Source organism: Monodelphis domestica, chromosome 1, assembly GCF_027887165.1.
Source record: "Monodelphis domestica isolate mMonDom1 chromosome 1, mMonDom1.pri, whole genome shotgun sequence".
Lineage (NCBI taxonomy): Eukaryota > Metazoa > Chordata > Mammalia > Didelphimorphia > Didelphidae > Monodelphis > Monodelphis domestica.
The window spans coordinates 123,210,728-123,229,991 of record NC_077227.1 but is presented as its reverse complement, the minus strand read 5'-3'; the positions used below and the strand labels follow the sequence as shown (position 1 = coordinate 123,229,991).

The following is a 19,264-nucleotide window of genomic DNA, read 5'->3' as shown; positions in this document are numbered from 1 at the left end:
GCCGAGGTCTCAAAAGGGGAGGAGAGGACTCTGCCCACTGGGGTGCAAAATGAAGAGGATCTAGCTGCAGGCGATTGGCAGGCTTTTTGCGATGGCTGGGAGTGGCTCTGAGAAATTGACCCTTAGCCGCTCAGAAAGTCACGGTCTCTTTTTTTCTTTTTCTTTTTCTTTTCTTTTCTTTTTTCTTTTCTCTCTCTCTCTTTTTTTTTTTTTTTTTTTTTTTTTTTTGCTGAGTCACACCCAGACCGAGACTGCAGTAGCATTAAGCAAACCCCGGAGGGGTGCAGGGGTGAAGGCCAACGGGGCGGGAGGATGAGGAGGTAGTGGGGAGGAGAGGGAGGAGCAGCAGGGGAAAAGACTGAAACTGCTGGACAGCAGGCGGGGCCGGGCTGCGCAGGTGGGGATCCTATTGGCTGCCTGCGAGGGGCCGGGCGGGAAGGGAGGAGCCAGCCCACAGACAGCTTTTGGGTCACATCTGCGGGATCCCGAGGTGCCTTAGCTAACAGGCTAGGAAAGCTCTACGCACGCGGGGCCGAGCTGGAATCTGCAGCCGATCAGTGAGCTGAGGCAACCCCATCCGGTACAAATATGTCCTTTATCCCCGTGGCCGAGAACTCGGATTTCCCCATTCAGAACCTGCCGTACGGAGTCTTCTCCACGCCAGAGAGCGTAAGTCACGTAGGATTGAGACCTGGAGGGGCAACTTGGAGACTGGGCCCTCCAAATGCCTCCTTTTACAGGTGGGGAAACTGAGGCCCAGACGTTTCTGCTTTGGCAGGTGGAGGAGCGGGGGAGCCATCTGAAAGGGTCGCTAAGGCAAGAGCCGGGGAGTCCCGGGCCTCTTTTCTGCGCCCTCCTACCCGGATCCTTGCTCCAATTCTGCTCCCCTGCAGGGTTCCCAGCTTCAGCCCTCCAGGAGCCAAGCCTTGATCGCCGCGCTCTGTCCGCAGAAGCTACGGGAAAGAAGCCTCACTTAATTCCTGGTGTTGGTGGTCTCAAAGGGAACAGGCCGCTTCTATGCATTTTCCTCTTGTAGGAGACTGAGGTCCCTCTACTTGAATGTCGATTATCAGCCCTTTTCCTTGGGGGGAGAGGGGGAGGGGAGGGAGAGAGGATTTTTTGGCCGCCTAAACCGATTTGCCTGGTTCTTGTTCCCATTCTGCTTCTGGAGGTGGAGACTAGAGACTGTGGTGGATAGCTCCAGGTAAGAAACTTGAATTACTTGTTGACTGCGGGATAACTGGAGCAAACAGCCTATGGGCCTGGAGAACGGAATGTGAAAACATTTCTAGGTGCCAGGTAAAAGACCGAGCAATCAGAGATTTTTAAACTAGGTTGTTTAAAAGGGGAACATTTTAAATGGCCTCATTTTTTCCCCTTTGGAGCTATTGCTACCAAACTCCAGCTTTCGCCTCCTTTCTCCACCTCTGTTTGCAAGGTAAACTCATCTAATACCAATCTCTCATGCACACCTTGAATTTGCTTGCATGTTATCTCATTTGATTCTTTCAGCCTCTCCCCTCTTCCCCCCTCCTCCAGACGCTAGAGGCATGATCAGTCTCATTTAACAGATTAGGAAAGAAATATAGAGGTTAACTGATTAGAGTTATTAAGTATAGGAGGCAGGATTCAAACTCAGGTCTCTTCAGAATCTCAAATTCAACAATATTGTCTAAATGAACTCCAACTAGGAGTAGACAAGGTAGGCAGCCACCCATGTCACAACTTGCAAGGGAGTCAGTATACTTTTTATTATTACTTTTTATAAATGCACAGAATTTCATTCTAGAAAATTTCACCCTCTGGGTCACATTAGTATTTATTTTGTGATAAGCCAAGCCACATGTGTTATTACTTAGAGTGAAGGGTCAAAGTTTCTTGTAGACAGTAACAAGCAGCCAGCAAAATTTTAAAACTTTGACTAGGACTCACATATATATACCTTATGCAGGCTCTGAGCTGAATTAGACTTTTAACTCTATACAATGTTAGAGCTGGTAGACCACTGTCCAGGCCCATCTCATCCTACAGAGGAGAAATCTAATTTTTATTTCTAATAACAGTGGCGTATACTTGCCCCAAATCAAGAGCTATTTAGTAATAGAACTAGGACTTGGACATGTCTTTTCCTCCTGGTCCTTTCATTTCTACAATGCTAAATCATAAAAATATGGGTGCCATGTAATTTTATTTTGTTTATTGATATTAATTTCATTTTTGTCATCTTTATTTAATGACATTAAAAAAAAAACAACCCTTACCTTCCATCTTAGAATCAATACTGTGTATTGATTCCAAGGCAGAAAAGTGGTAAGGGCTAGGCAATGGGGGTCAAGTGACTTGCCCAGGGTCACACAGCTAGGAAGTGTCTGAGGTCAGATTTGAATCTAGGACCTTCCATCTCTAGGCCTAGCTCTCAGAACACTGAGGGACCCAGCTGCCCCCTGTTTAATGCCATTTAAAAAAGATTTTTATCAATATTTTGTTTTTGCAGTCATATCCTATTATGTGCTTCCCTCCCAACCATTACACTGAATCCTTCCTTTTAACAACAACAAAACATTAAGCAAAATAGACTGGAAAAGCAAACATCAAACAGTATATGCAACATTCTATGCTCATAGTCCCCGATCTATATCCAAAGGAAGAATTTCACTCACTTTCAACATAGTCAAACTGAAGTAGACAGAAGATAATGCCCGGCACCTTAAGGTTTGCAAAGCACTTTACAAATATCTTACTTAATCCTCACAGCAACCCTGCTAAGGAGGTGCTGTTATTTATTATACCGCTTTTCCAGGTGACAGAGGTTATGTGACTTGCCCATCATCACATAATAAGTGTCTCAGACTGGATTTGACTTCAAGTCTCCCTTATTCCATAGCTGACACTTTGTTCCCTGCCACCTCACTTTAAGATTGCTTGACATATGGATGAATGAAGAAGAAGGCCGTTGTTGTTTTGCTAGTTTCTGTGATAATAATCATTATATGTATTATAATAATCCTTTCTTCCAGAGCTCTTAGGATCACGGATTAAGGGGTTGGGGGTCCCTAGAGGTCACCTAGTACAAAAGAGGAAGAAAATGCAGTTTAGAGAGACTGCAACTTTCCCAGTATTATATAGTAAATGGGAGAGCCAAAATTAAAACCCAGACTTTCTCCTTGCAAATCCACTGCTCTTTTTTCTCTTACACCCTGTTAGATTACTTTTAGTTTCCTAAAACTGTTTGTGACTCTGTTTACATGGAGGAAGCCTTTGAAACCATGCCCTATGTCTTTGGTCTCAGTGTCCAACTTTGTTCAGTGGCACATGCACAGGAGTAGAGAGGGCAGATGATGGTTGTGATCCAGGGATGCCATTAAACAAGGGATGTCACACAAGAGACCTAGGAATCTGAGAGCAGATCTAAGTGTGGAGTTGGGCTAGTTAGCTGAAAACCGAGAGATGGAATGATTAGAGGTTGTCAGAGAGAGGAATGTAGGAGCACAGTGGAACACATGAGGAAGGCAAGATCCAAGGTGTTACTGTCCCTATGTAGAGTAGAGGTGGAGTAAAGGAACCTCTCTTGACCTGTAAGGAGTTTAGGGAATCTAAGGGAACATCAAGATGAATGCAGAAATCTGAAGATAGCGGACTAGGTGCTGAACTCTGAGAAAGGAAGGAGGAGTTGGTAGTGCGTATCATATAGCTTCTATGATTTATAAACAAGGAACATTTTTAGCAGCATCAACCACAAAAGGAAAGAGATTGCTGATTACTTAATGAAGGCAAAAGAAGAGTCTAGAGGTCATAGTAGAGAGTAAAAAATACTTTTACTTCCTTTCTAAGAATAGTGTGTTAAGAGTGTGAGAAAATATATGGCCAACATGGGAAAGATACAGAATGAATTCCAAAAGGCACAGTAGAAGAGGTGGGCAGAGTTAGAGTAAGTCTTGAGTAGAGTTGAAGAGGAGGATGATAATGAGATTGAGAGGTAGGGATGGGGATCTTTTACTCTTAGGTGACTGATGATTGACACAGGGCTGGAAAGAGTGAACAAAGGTTGATGGCACAATGCTCGGCCTGGAGTCAGAAAGACTCATTTTCCTGAGTTCAAATCTGACCTCAGACACTAACTGTGTGACCCTGGGCAAGTCACTTCACCCTGTTCACCTCAGTTTTCTCATCTGTAAAATGAGCGAGAAGGAAATGGCAAACCACTACAGAATCTTTGCCAAGAAAACCCCAAATGGGGTCATGAAGATTCAGACAAAATTGAAATGACTTAACAATAGGAAAATGGAAAGGTGGTAGGAGGTAGCTAACCAAAGAGCTAGTAGTAGTGTGTAGCAGAGGAATCGTAATGCTCAGTTTCCATGGGATGGTCTTTCATGGGAAAGACCACGGGCGCTAGACCTTATCCACTTTCCTGTTCCTTCTGATTGGATGGGGACAGGGTTATGCTGTATTCCCTTTTCATCCCTGCCTTTTCAGATACCAACTCTTATTTAAAACCTTTTCTGATACCTCTCCTCCCCAGCTGTCAGTGCTCTATTCCTCCACAAATTACCTACTAAAGTATCTATATATTTTATGTACCCTCCCCTACTCCCATAAACTGGACACCTCTTCAGGCCAAGGACTATTTTGAATTCATCTTTGTACCTCAAGCACATGGCATAGTTTCTGCCATAAAGTAGGTACTTAATAAATTTTTGTTGAAGTAAATCAAATGATTGACATCTACTCCTTGTCCCACTGGCCCATGGTACTTCCCTTTAGCCCTTGTCCCTGATCCCTGAATGAACCACAGTGAAGTCAGGAGTATGTACTCTGCCTCCTCTCTTAACTCTTTCTGTGTCCCTGACCTAATTATTGTGATAAGAAGATGACAAGTTTTCCTCTTTGGTCTACCACTGCCACACACTGCTGGTATCCAGCAGTATGGAGAAGAAAGAGAAGCTTTGTTTTCCTAGGAGTGGAGTCCAGTATTATGAGCCAGCCATTTGTCTACAAAAAATATTTGTTAGTTGGATATTCACAAATAAAGAAAACAAAATAAAACCCCAAATCCCCAAACTTTGTTATTCTCCCAACTTTACACATGGGAAAACTGAGGTATAATTTATTAACAACAGACATATGGGTATTGGTATTGGTATGGGTCCCATACCAATGGGATATGTGCATGTGTGTGTGTGTATTTTATGTGTATATATATGTATCCATGTAGATATACATATTAAATACATATGTAAATATATAAATACATACAAAAATACATATACACTATATATTTAACACACAAATATACATATATATTTTGTCATTATGGCACACTTATTTCTATGGGGAAAAAAACCTAATCCTCTTCTCATATCCTACTTCAACCTCCCTTATTCATTCATTTAATCATGTCCAACTCTTCAAGACCCCCCCCCTCCCCCCCGACCTCTGTCAGGCCCTTAAGGAATAACAATTTAGCAAAAACATACAGTGTAGAGACTGTATCCTAAAATGTGTGTAACATTCTATCTCAGCCATGAGGAGGGAGATATGTCTTCATTATCTGTTTTAGGAAACTGTAGTTTTTAAATTCCTCTAAATTCAACTTCATTTTAATGATCTCATTTCCATTGTTGGAATCATTATTTTTCTCTTGGTTTTGCTTATTCTTGGCATTTGTTATTTATTTCAGTGTTCTTAGCATTTGGCCTATGGAGCTACATAATCTGAGAACTAAAAGAAATCTTAGAGATCATCATCTAATCAAACTCTTTTATTGAAAATGAAATTATGGCCCAAATAGGTCTAGGAGCAAGATTCCTCTGTAGGTTGTTTGCAGAGGTAGGACTGAAACTCAGTCCTGATTTCCTGAGTTCTAGACCAGTATTCTTTCCATAACACTAAAATTTGATTTGTATACTTAATATCAAAGATGTATCAAGGGTAACTAGTCTTGCCTTATGGATGGGGTGGGGTGGGGGGAGGTCACCATCCATTTGGAAAAGTAGCCTTTTATGTTTCTTCACAAGTCTCCTAGGGATTGAATGGCAAGAATTTTCTTTAGTTCCATACCCAGCATCAGGGCTAATTGAATGCACACCTAAGTTGTCCTGTGTAGGACTCAGGAAATAGAGGCTTGTTGAAAAGACTGGACTATTCTATTGTAGGAGTAAACATACAGAAAAGGGTTAGGCTAACAGTTATGTTGCTATTATGCCCTAATTTGTGGTCATTCTTTTCTTTCAAAAATATATTTTATTTTCTGCTAGAGGGCATGTGACAAAAATTGGGACACTAATACACTGGTGGTGGAGTTGTGAATTGATCCAACCATTCTTGAAGGCAATTTGGAACTATGCCCAAAGAGCTTTAAAAGACTGCCTGCCCTTTGACCCAGCCATAGCACTGCTGGGTTTATATCCCAAAGAGATAATAAGGAAAAAAGGCATGTACAAAAATATATATAGCTGCATTCTTTGTGGTGGCAAAAACAAACAAACAAACAAAAAAACAACCCAGGAAAATGAGGGAGTGCCAATTGATTCAGAAATAGCTGAATAAATTGTGGTATATGTTGGTGATGGAATACTATTGTGCTCAAAGGAATGAACTGGAGGAATTCCATGTGAACTGGAATGACCTCCAGGAACTGATGCAGAGTGAAAGGAGCAGAACCAGGAAAACATTGTACACAGAGACAGATCAAATGTAATGGACTTCTCTACTAGCAGTAATGCAATGATTCAAGACATTTCTGAAGGACTTATGAGAAAGAACACTATCCACATCCAGAGAAAGAACTGTGGGAACAGAAACGGAGAAGAAAAACATACTATCAATAGCATAGGTCGATATGGATATGATTAGGGTTTTGATGTTAAAAGATAATTATACTGCAAATATGAAGTAACATGAAAATAGGTTTGGAAAAATGATACACATATAATCCAGTGGAATTGCTTGTCAGCTCTGGGAAGAGGGAAGTGGGAAATCATGAATTATATAACCATGGGAAAATATTCTAAATTTTAAAAAATGATATTTTATGCTCTCAATTACATGTAATAACAATTTTCAACCTGTGTTTTCCAAAATCATGAGATCCAAATTGTCTTCTTCCCTCCCCCCTCTCTGAGATGTTAAGCAATTTGATCTGGGTTATAAAAGTATTATCATGGAAAACGTACTTCCATATTGGTCATAGTTATAGGAGAATACACCTATAAAACCAAAACCCAAAAATAAAGCCATAAACTAAAGTGAAAAATCACATGCTTTGATCTGCATCTGACTCCAACACTTCTTTCTTTGGACGTGGATAGCATTCTTTGACATAAATCCTTCAAAATTCTCCTGGATCATTGTATTTCTGAGTGTAGCTAAGTCTTTCACAGTTGTTTATGATACAATATTGCTTGTACTGGATACAATGTTCTCTCAGTTCTGCTTATTTTCTTTGGATTAGTTAATTTAAATATTTTCAGCTTTTTCTGAAATTATCCTGCTCATTTTTTCTTATAGCACAATTGTATTCCATTACCAAAATATGTCACAATTTGTTCAGACATTCCCCAATCAATGGGCATCTTCTCAATTTCCAATCCTTTGCCACCACAAAAGAGCTGCTATAAATATTGTTGTACAAGTAGGTTCTTTTCTCTTTTTTATGATCTTTTTAGTACACAGATCCAGTATTGATATTACTGGATCAAAGGGTGCACACAGTTTTTAGCCATTTGGGCATAGTTCCAAATGATCTCTATACTAGGTAAATCAGTTCACAACTCCATCAACAATGCATTAGCTTCCCAATTTTGATGTGGTCATTCTTGATTGGATCTCTGCTCTTAATGATGAACATACATGCACACCATATGCAATATTATAAAGTTTATGTTTTCAAATTTTTTTTTTAAATATATTTTATTTGATCATTTCCAAGCATTATTCGTTAAAGACATAGATCATTTTCTTTTCCTCCCCCCCACCCCCCATAGCCGACGCGTAAGTCCACTGGGCATTAGATGTTTTCTTGATTTGAACCCATTGCTTTGTTGATAGTATTTGCATTAGAGTGTTCATTTAAAGTCTATCCTCTGTCATGTCCCCTCAACCTCTGTATTCAGGCAGTTGCTTTTTCTCGGTGTTTCCACTCCCATAGTTTATCCTTTGCTTATGAATGGTGTTTTTTTTTCTCCTGGATCCCTGAAAGTTGTTCAGGGACATTACACCGCCCCTAATGGAGAAGTCCATTACGTTCGATTATACCACAGTGTATTAGTCTCTGTGTACAATGTTCTCCTGGTTCTGCTCCTCTCGCTCTGCATCACTTCCTGGAGGTTGTTCCAGTCTCCATGGAACTTCTCCACTTTATTATTCCTTTGAGCACAATAGTATTCCATCACCAACATATACCACAGTTTGTTCAGCCATTCCCCAATTGATGGGCATCCCCTCGTTTTCCAGTTTTGGGCCACCACAAAGAGCGCAGCTATGAATATTTTTGTACAAGTCTTTGTGTCCATTATCTCTTTGGGGTACAGACCCAGCAGTGCTATGGCTGGGTCAAAGGGTAGATATTCTTTTGTCGCCCTTTGGGCATAGTTCCAAATTGCCCTCCAAAATGGTTGGATCAGTTCACAACTCCACCAGCAATGAATTAATGTCCCTACTTTGCCACATCCCCTCCAGCATTCATTACTTTCCTTTGCTGTTATGTTAGCCAATCTGCTAGGTGTGAGGTGATACCTCAGAGTTGTTTTGATTTGCATCTCTCTGATTATAAGAGATGTAGAACACTTCTTCATGTGCTTGTTAATAGTTTTGATTTCTTTATCTGAGAACTGCCTATCCATTTCCCTTGCCCATTTATCAATTGGAGAATGGCTTGATTTTTTGTACAATTGATTTAGCTCATTATAAATATGAGTAATTAAACCTTTGTCAGAGGTTTCTATGAAGATTTTTTCCCAATTTGTTGTTTCCCTTCTGATTTTAGTTATATTGGTTTTGTTTGTACAAAAGCTTTTGAGTTTGATGTAGTCAAAATTATTTATTTTACATTTTGTGATTCTTTCTATATCTTGCTTGGTTTTAAAGCCTTTCCCCTCCCAAAGGTCTGACATGTATACTATTCTGTGTTTACCCAATTTTGTTTTCAAATTTTTGCCATTAGGATTTTTCAAAGATAAGAGCTTTTCTGTTTCTGTGATTTCCCAACACCCAAACTGTGCCAGTGGTTCTTGCGATGTTGTAACATGATAAGAAGTTAAATCTAAATCAGACAGTGTAACTCAAATACTCAACCTGGTTAAACTTTAACCTTTACTAACTAGACACAGGCTTTTCAAGATGACCTCTCTAAAAATGAAATTTTTATCTAAGCAAGTGGCATAATAACATGACAGAAGCACTGACTCTGAAGTCAAAGAATCTGAATTCAAATTTTGCCTCTGATACTACTTATATTGCTTTGAACAGCTCATTTGACCAACTTGGGCCTCAGTTTCCTCACATATAAAATGAGAGGATGGTACTAGATGTCCTTAGGTCCCTTCCAGCTCTAGAAGGAAGGAAGGAAGAAAGGATTTTTAAAAGTATTTTCTAGTTAATTGAGAATTTTAAAAAGGATTTCCTAAGGATGCCTGAGACTATTAGTCACTTCTAAGTATGATTAAACAATTGTAATATGATTCCTTCTATATTTAGTTCCATACCTTTCATTTTCTTACTTCCCAATCCCCAAGCAAAAATTCTAATTCGTCTGGCAATGATAGTAGAAAGCGTGTTTGATTGACAATCAGCATGAGGTAACTATTAGAGAAAAATAGTAACCTTTAAAACATGATTGGAAAATAGTGCTATGGGACATAGGTAAAATATCATTTAAAGAATATTAATTTGCCATATAGCTAGCTATTACCAATGTAGAGCCAGAAGAAAAAAAAAATTAAGTAACTAGCCTTGAGGCTATATTCCCCACCACCAAGGAGGATTAGTCTGCCAACAGGAAAAAGGAATATTAACTGAACCTATGGTTTTACTGGTACATGATTGGTACCCTCTGCCTGTGCAGGTCAGCACCTTCTCTGTAACTTCTCATCTTAGAGCAGTGATAGCAAACCTATAGCACGAGTGCCAAAAATGGCACCCCCAGAGTATTACTAGAAAGGCAGAGGGACTTGGACAGAGCTACTCCCCTCCCCCTCTCCACTGTGCCTGATGACATTTTTTCACATCACTCAGCCTCTGCCCAGCAGCCCAATGGGAGTGCTTCCTCCCTCCCCTGTGTGGGATAAGGATGGGGTGGGGTACACATGGCACTTGGTGGGGAGGGAGAAGGGCATAGCACCCAATCTAGGGGTGGGGTGGGGCCTGGCACTCCATCTCTAAAAGATTAGCCATCACTGTCTTAGAGCATTCTCCAGAGCACTGTTAAGTAACTTTTCTCTGATTGATTATGTAACTATGTTGAGTCACACTTGAACCAGGACCTAACCCCAAGTCTTCCTAGCTTAGAAGAGCTCTCTATCTATTACCTTACTGAGGAAACTGAGTCATGGAGAAGTTAGGGGGCTTGCCAAGATCCCATGAGTGATTTAGAGCTCAGACTAGGACCCTGATCTGGCACTATTGACTCTTTTTGCATGCTACACAATCTAGCACTTGATTGATAAAGAATGAAGATTGGAGGGCCAACGTTACCTTATAGACTGCCAATAGTTGAATAATGTTGAGTTCTTAAGCTTTTGTTTATGAACTGTTCCATTAAAGGGAGTCGTTGGAGGTGGGAAAAGGTAGGGGGAAAGATGAATGTGTTTTTGAGTACTATCCAATTATCCAAGTTCAAGAGCATGAACAGGAACAGGTTGTTCATTGTCTATTCAAAACTGGAACTTGCCAATTAGAATTGCTGAATATAATAACTCATGTTGTTAGTGCTTTTAAGATTTACAAAGTACATTGTGTACATTAATTACCTCAGTTATTGTCCCCATTTTACAGATGAAGAAACTGAGATTCAAAAAGATCAAATGCCTTGCCTCTGGTCACATGGCTAATAAATGTCTGAGGGTGGGATTCAAACTCAGGTCTTTCCCACATCAAGCCCAGGGATCCACAGTGGTGTATACTGTCAATATAGATATGAGATGAACTTGAATCAAAAAATTCTTTTTGAGGGACCTTTGTCAGATCTACAAGAAAGTATAATAAATTAGTTCTCTTTATATTTTGGAAGTAAAGTGTGGAATAATCAGGATGTTCTGGAAGCTCATGGAGAATTAAGGTACAGTTTCTTGGAGGGGGGATACCCAGTTCCTTTGTATTGTAATTGTTGTTGCTATTAACTAAAAATTAGAGAAATGTTGTCCCTAGATGTGGGTCACATCATTATAGCAGGAAGGTAACTTGACTTCTCAAAGTTGAGGCCAGAAAAACACAAATTCCAGCAGTTCTTACTAAGCTGGAAAGGCTTTTATTAGGAGTGTGATGTAGACTGTGTTTGCCTGAAGACTAGGCTTGCAAGATTCTCAGAGGCTTGTCATTGGTCCTCTCTCAGGCTGATGAATCTTTTGGGCACAGCACTTTGAAATAACCCCTTCTCTAAATTGATAGAAGGGCTGTCAAAGGATTGGGGCACCCCCTGCTTTGTAAAGTGCTTTTGTGATTGACTTAAAGCCTGGCCAGGAGATTCCACAAATTCAAAAGTACCCTAAAAGCATAATTAAAGGATAATGGAAAAGAGAAGTCAAAGCCTTTTGTTTGTTTCAAACTTCTGTCTGATTTCCAAGTAGTGAAGGTGAAAGGCTGACTTAGAACCTTTTTAAGAGAAAAGAGCACCAGACTTGGAGTCTGAAGATTCAGACTGGCATCTTTACTCAACTAGAATCAAAGCTGAAGGGACCTTAGAGGCCATCAAACCAAACTGTTTCATTTTACAGAAGAGGAGACTAAGGCACAGGGAGGCTAAGTGACTTCTGTAGTCAACACATCTAGTAAGTACCCAAGGCCAGATTTAAACTTAAGCCTTCCTGAATCCACTCAACACTCTAACCATTGTGCAACCTCATTGCCTCTACTTACTAGCTGTATGCCTTTGAGTAAGTTGGTTAATTTTTTGGAGCCTCAATTTCCCTTCTTCCAATGGTTGTTCATGGGATCAAATGAGATTGTGTATGTTAGAAGTGCTCTGGAAATAATGATGATAATGTATTTATACAGCCTTTTAAGGTTGGCAGAGTATTCTTTGTGTATGATCTCACTTGATACCTCATCTCATTCACTGTGAGGTAGGTACTGTTATTATCTTCATTTTTCATCTGAGGAAACTGAGGCTGAGAGAGGATAAGTGATGTGCCTGGAGTTAAGTGATATGATACTTAAAAATTTTTTTATTTAGAATATTTTTCCATGTTTACATGATTCATGATCCCCCCTCCCCACGCCATTCTCTCATCTCCCCTCCCAAAGCTGACAAGTAGTTCCATGGGATTATACATGTATCATTGTTCAAAATCTATTCCATGTTATTCATATTTGCGGTAGAGCAATCTTTTAACATCAAAACCATAATCACATCCCTATCGAACTATGTGATCAATCATATGTTTTTCTTCTGTGTTTCTGCTCCCACCGTTCTTTCTCTGGATGTGGATAGTGTTCTTTCTCAAGTCCCTCAAAATTATCCTGGCTCATTCCATTGCTGCTAGTAGAGAAGTCCATTACTTTGATTGTGCCACATTGTATCCATCTCTGTACAATGTTCTCCTGGTTCTGCTCCTTTCACTCTGCATCAATTCCTGGAGGTCTTCCAGTTCACATGGAATTCCTCCAGTTCTTTATTCCTTTCAGCACAATAATATTCCATCACCAACAGATACCACAATTTGTTCAGCCATTCCCCAATTGAAGGGCATCCCCTCATTTTCCAATTTTTGGCCACCACAGATACGACACTCTTAATAAGTGACTCAGCCAAGATTTAAACTCCAGATCCACTGCTCCACCTAGCTATTTCCCTTTGAGCTGTAAAGTAGAGGAATCAGACACACAGTCCACAACACTTGAGTGTAGACTGAACCAGAATAATTGGGAAATTATTTAACAAAATAAATAGGAGTCTTGGGCAGTTAAGCCCAGTGGATTGAGAGTCAGTCCCAGGGATAGGAGGTTCTGAGTTCAAACTGACCTCAGACACTTCCTAGCTGTATGACCCTGGGCAAGTCACTTAACTCCCATTGCCTAGCCCTTACCACTCTTCTGCCTTGGAACCCATATACAGTATTGATTCTGAGACAGAAGGTAAAGGTTAAAAAACTAGTAATCCAATAGAACATAGATAATATTATATGTGATTTTCTAAGTTAATTTGTAGCTCACAGGGAGTCTTATGCACTATAGGGTTTATATGACCCCATTTCTCTATTTGAGTTTGACACCAATATTGTAAAGCATGAGACATATGTTACATGTATATATTTATTATTTATTACCTAATTATATGTTTTTTATATTTATATTTTATACTATGTATTTATGATAATTATAATACCATATTAATTATATTTATAAATAAATATATAGAGAAATATTCATCATCAATAAGAGATCATTATTACCCCTTGAAGCTCTAGTTTGTCTCACAAGGTAGTGAGAGTTACCTGGTAGACAATGAAATCACGTCAACAAACATTTATTAAATGTCTTCTATGTGTCTAGAATTCCATTTAAGTGGTGGTTTTGTGGCTGTTTTTTTTTTTTTATTTCAAATGTGATTTCATTTTGCAGGAAACCTTTCCTTGTCCCACTCCCTATCCTTGACAGTTGCTAGTGCCTTCTTTCCCTTTCAGACTATCTTCCTGTGCTCTGTAGATAGCTTGTATGTACCTAGATACAGTATTTACATGTTGTTTCTCCCTTTAGAATGTGTATGCCTTGAGAGCAAGAACTGGGTGGGTTTCCTCTCTCCTTTGGATTCCTAAAGCATGGCACATCGTAAGACCTTAACGAAGTGACTTGATTCAACTCCTTCTGACTGGGGGAACCCTATCAACCTATTCAGATTAGCACTTGCCCTGCAACTTATAGATCTGTAGAGTTGTTTTAGAGAACTATCAGTTAATAATGAAAACAATCAAACCAGAAATTTCACTTAAAAGGAGATGGAATACGCCAGTTGGAAGCCAATCTGTGTGACACATTGCATTGTCAATTGGGCAAACATTATGTAGGGTTTTCTACTTTGAAGACTCTGGTTTAGGCCAGTGGAAACAAATTTCATTGATTTTTATTTTTCTTTATTTGTTCATTTTTACTCTTCATTAATTTTTTCCCAAATTACATGTAAAACAATTTTTGGCATTTGTTTTTTTAACATGTTGAATTCCAAATTCTTTCCCTCTCTCCTTTCCATTCCTTTCTCCATCCCTGAAAAGGTAAGCAATTTGCTCTTGGTTATCATACAAAACATATTTGTCATATTGTTTTGTGGAGTATTTCCTACTATATTTTTAACAGCCAAAAACTATTATGGGCTTTTATGATACAGAAAAGAATATCCAGATGATATTGTAGATTTTTGGCATCTTTGAAATGTTGCATACTCTGTCACTGTTACTTGGTTTTGCTTAATTATTTTTCTTTCCTGTCAAGTAGGGCTCAGTGTCTCTCTGTATATGTGTGTATGTGTGTGTGTGTGTGTTATGTGGAGATGACTGTGCTGTAAATCCAAAAAACATCAGTGCCTCTTATTAAGTTAATACATTAGTTAAATCATATCTAGGAAAATTCTTGGTGTCTAAATAATTATTAATGGTAATGGATTTTTGTTGAGCCTTAGTTTTAGTCAGTTTGAACAATATCTTACATAAATGTAAATTAGGTTGTAATAGACTTGATTCTGAATAGCAATAGGACCATACTGTTATTTTTCATAAATAATACTTAATGTAGGGAAACAATATCCTTGTGCTGGGAGAAAGAGACCTTAGAGATCATCATCTTCATTTTATAATGATGTCCACAGAAGTTGTGACTTGCGGAGATCATCTAGGAAGATAGAGATGGAGCTGGGAAGAGACCCCAATCTAATCCTCATTTTATAGGTGAGGAAACTGAGAGGTTAAGTGACTTGCCCAGGATTGTGCAAACAGTAGCTATCTAGGCAGGATTTAAATCCAGATCTTAACTGCAGGGTGCAGCCCTCTATCCACTATGACACTTCTCTGCCTCAGCAGCTTCATCCAAAAGCATAATGAATTACTTTATGAAGAGGTGAGCTCTTCATTAGTTGAGCTCAGAGAGAAGCTGTGTAATTTATCATAGGGGATAGGGAACATTGTAGAAATGATTCTTTTCCTGGGTAGGAGGTATAACCTCAAAGCTTGGACAAGCTCAGAAATTCTCTGACCCTTTTTTCCTCCTAGTGAATCTGGTTCATTTCCTACTCCAAAGCTACAATATCCTTCCTTCTTGCCTTTTTGCAAGATATGGATGGGAAGCTGCTAGGTAGCTCAGTACATAGAGAGCCAGACCTGGAGACTAGCTGTATGACCCTGGGAAAGTCATTTAACCTCAATTGCCTAATCCTTGCCGCTTCTCTGTTTTAGGATTGATACTCAGAAGATTAAGAGTTAAAAATAAACACATGGAATTATTTTATCTATGAAATGTGACTTACAATATAGTATATATCTTGCCATTCCAAAAATATTTGGGTTTATAGCACAGCTTGAGTTAAATGAGTTTGAGTAGAGAACAGAAAACAAAATGCATTTATTTCACAGTCCTTTAGAGAGAAGCAATTTTAGGAAAGACAACTTATTCTTGAAATGACAGTAATCTTTAAGTTTGTTATTTCTCTTCAGATGCTAGGTTTGGTTTCTAATATCTCTCTCTCCAGGACCCTCCACAAAAATGAACTGTATTTTTTCCCCCTTGTAGCCAAGACAAAGAATTGGTGTGGCGATTGGAGACCAGATATTGGATCTCAGTGTGATTAAGCACCTATTCAATGGTCCTGTTCTTTCCCATCACCAGGATGTCTTTGAGCAGGTAGGTCTATCTGCCTTTTGCACATCATTACTTTTCCCCTCTGCCTTTAGAGGCCCAGGAACATATTTTAGTTTTTAGAATAGGATTATGATTTGGTTAATTTGGGGCCAATCAAACTAGCAGAATTGACAACAATTACTAGAAAATCCCAAGTTTTCTATCTTAGGATCTGTATACAGGGGAAACATGTTTAGGTTAATCAATCAATTATCCAACAAGTATTTATGAAGAGCCTACTATACAACACAGGTATGACGGAGACCACCTCTAAGGAATGCTTTTGTGAATTTTGGGCTTCCAACTGCGCCCTACAGTTACTGTTGGGGACTCAGGTATACAGACTTACTGGTGACTGGAGATTAATTGCTGAAGATGGGAAAAAGGTCATTAAGTCTGGTAATACATAATCCTTGCTCTCTGTCTTCAAGGAGAAAGGAGACTGAGTTTTTGCATACATGAACTTCTTCACTCAGAAACAGAGAAGAGGCTTTAGGTTTGTTACACAGAATACAGGATGTGATTACAGAACTACACTACTTACAAAGTAAAATCAAATATGAAATACAGAATCAAGAATTAATCTCTCAATTCTACCTTCTTATCAATGAGAGCTATATCTGTCTCTCATTTATCACTAATCACTAAGCTTATCCCATAATATCTTTAACCTAATTAGTACTAATAGAATATACTAAAATAAACTTGACTGGTAGAGGGAGAGATCAGGCTTTGATATAATCAATAATACGAAGCTGATAAAGAATCACAGGACTAATTAATCATAACACAAGCCATAGAAGGATATCTAAAACCATGAAGAAAAGCGATTTATGTCTCAGAGTAACTAAGAAAACTCAATAAACATACTGTTACAAAAGCAAAAACAATGCAATAATAATCAACAACATTGACTTACCTCAAGTCTCCTAGCATCCCAGATCCAGTTCCTACTATCCATGTCTCACAGAGTCATCTGGTCTGGGAATAGATCTTGCTCTCAATGTAGCTCTGGGGTCTGCTCTTCAGTAGATGTGCTTCTCTGATTCTAAATTCATAGAGATTCTTAATGTTCCTGCTAAAACCGTTTACAAATTGGATCTTAATACAATTTAGCACAGCTTCTTAAATTTTACTTCAGAACCAGGTCACAGGTAGAGACCAACTCAAACCTTGTGATTCTGCTCTCATAAACAATAGAGCTACAAGGGGGCAGCTGGGTGGCTCAGTAGCTTGAGAGCCAGGTCTAGAGACAAGAGGTCCTACTTTCAAATCTGACCTCAGACCCTTCCTAGCTGTGTGACCCTGGGAAAGTCATTTAATTGCCATTGCCTAGCCCTTACCGCTCTTCTGCAAAATACAACAATAATAGAGCTATAAGAAGAATATCAAATTAGAAACACATAGTTTGCTTGAAACTGAAAAATATACAATTCTTAAATCCCTCTTGCTTTCTTCTATCTTTAGTGAATCTTTACTTAATATAAACACAGACAGCAACAAGAAATCTATGGGGATCTGTCTTGCAAAATGAGTCCTGGTTAAAGATTTATTATTGATTGAACTAGACATGTAAGCTAGGGCTAAGAGCACTTATCTAATTGGTATTGACTCCATAGTCATTTAACTTTTTGTGATATAAATTGGCAAATGATTAAACTGATATTTTAAGAAATTCAAATGCCAAGTTAAAAAAACTAAATATTTTAAAATTCCAGGGAAAGTAGAATTCTTAAAATAGCACAAATTTCTGGAAGTCTTTTAAGTTACATTGCTTCCTTAAAATTTTTTTCTCAAGCAATTTGGGATTATACCCACATACTTAAAAAAACTGTAAACCCTTAGATCCATGTTTCCCAAGATCAGGGGAAAAGGAAGAGGAAAAGAACCTCTTTGTTTCAAAATATTTATAGCAGCTCTCTTTATGATAGCAAAGAATTGGAAATTGAAGGGATGCCCATTTATTGGGGAATGGCTAAACAAATGTGTATGATTGTGATGGAATACTACTGCACCTTAAGAAATGATGCACAGGCTAATTTTTAAAAATTGGAAAGAACTATATAGGATAATGAACAACAAAATGAGTAGAACCAAGAAAACATCATACACAGCTGCAGAATTAATACTGGAAGAATAAATTGTGAATTTTACCTCCAGAGAGTGAATTGAAAGATGAAAACATGAAAAACTTCAATTGCATGAACATATCTATTTCCCAGATGATGTCTTTTATTATGTGGGGAGGATGGGGAGGGACTGGGACATTTGTGGATACATTCTATTAATAAATTAACATTTTTTCTCAATATTTTTACATTACAGATTTTACTTTACAATTTTTAAACTTTTATTATTTGGAACTTACTTTACTTAAGGCAATTTAAGAATTAATTCCAATCCCCCCTTCATCAGGAGTAGAAACTAATAAGGACCTAATCTTTATACAAGAACATAGGTAAGAACATAGTATACAAGCAAATGATTCTAATTACACAAATTCATTTACTTAAAACTTGCACATTGTCCTCCAATTATGGCAAAAAGTCCTGGAATGAAGTATGATCCAAACAGTGCATATCAAACTAGTTGTTTATAATAAAATATGTTTGTACTTCGGGACACACTCTACACACAGCTGTTAATCCTACATTATATAATAAACCCAAATAAAGCTACATATCTCTGAAATAACACAAGATAGTCCATAAGTTACTCTCCTCTAAGAAAACTAATTGTACCAGAATTAATTTCATTAACACAAAATAGAAAATGTTTTTTATATCAGTCTAATGAATATAAAATGAACATTATAATATTAGTGTTGGGCAATATTTTATTCATATTATATATTGATAAACTGAGGGAACCCATTTTATTAGTTTTTTAAATGTATTCATTTGTTTGGTACATTTAAATACCTAGTTAATTCCCTCCTCCTCTCATTATAAAAGGCATAATTTTACAAAAAGATATATGTATATGTATATGGATACATATATATTACACATATAATTATGTCATTTCTGTTTATCAGTTCTTTCTCTGGAGGTGGACATACACAAGTCATTATTCAAACAGTATTTCAATTGCTGTATGTAACATTGATTTTGCTCATTTCATTCTTCATAATTTCATGTGGGTCTTTTCATGTTGTTTTTTTCCACAATTAACCTTTTTCATTTCTTACAGACCAATAGATTTCCATCACAATCATTTGCCACAA

At 38.2% G+C, this 19,264-nt stretch overlaps 1 protein-coding gene across 2 annotated transcripts in view; it reads left to right on the top strand.

The window, feature by feature from the left end:
• The first annotated feature begins 396 nt into the window (after positions 1 to 396).
• Positions 397 to 19,264, top strand: part of FAH (fumarylacetoacetate hydrolase) — a 54,884-nt gene continuing 36,016 nt past the window's right edge. The window contains exons 1-3 of one of the 2 annotated variants that reach the window (XM_056806063.1): positions 411 to 669; positions 15,014 to 15,092; positions 15,931 to 16,041. Coding sequence is in view for 1 of the 2 variants with exons in the window: in XM_056806058.1 (XP_056662036.1) it covers positions 589 to 669; positions 15,931 to 16,041 (192 nt within the window). In the remaining variant the exon portion in view is untranslated. Of the gene's footprint in view, positions 670 to 15,013; positions 15,093 to 15,930; positions 16,042 to 19,264 lie in introns of both variants that reach the window. The other variant, XM_056806058.1, reaches the window with a different exon arrangement.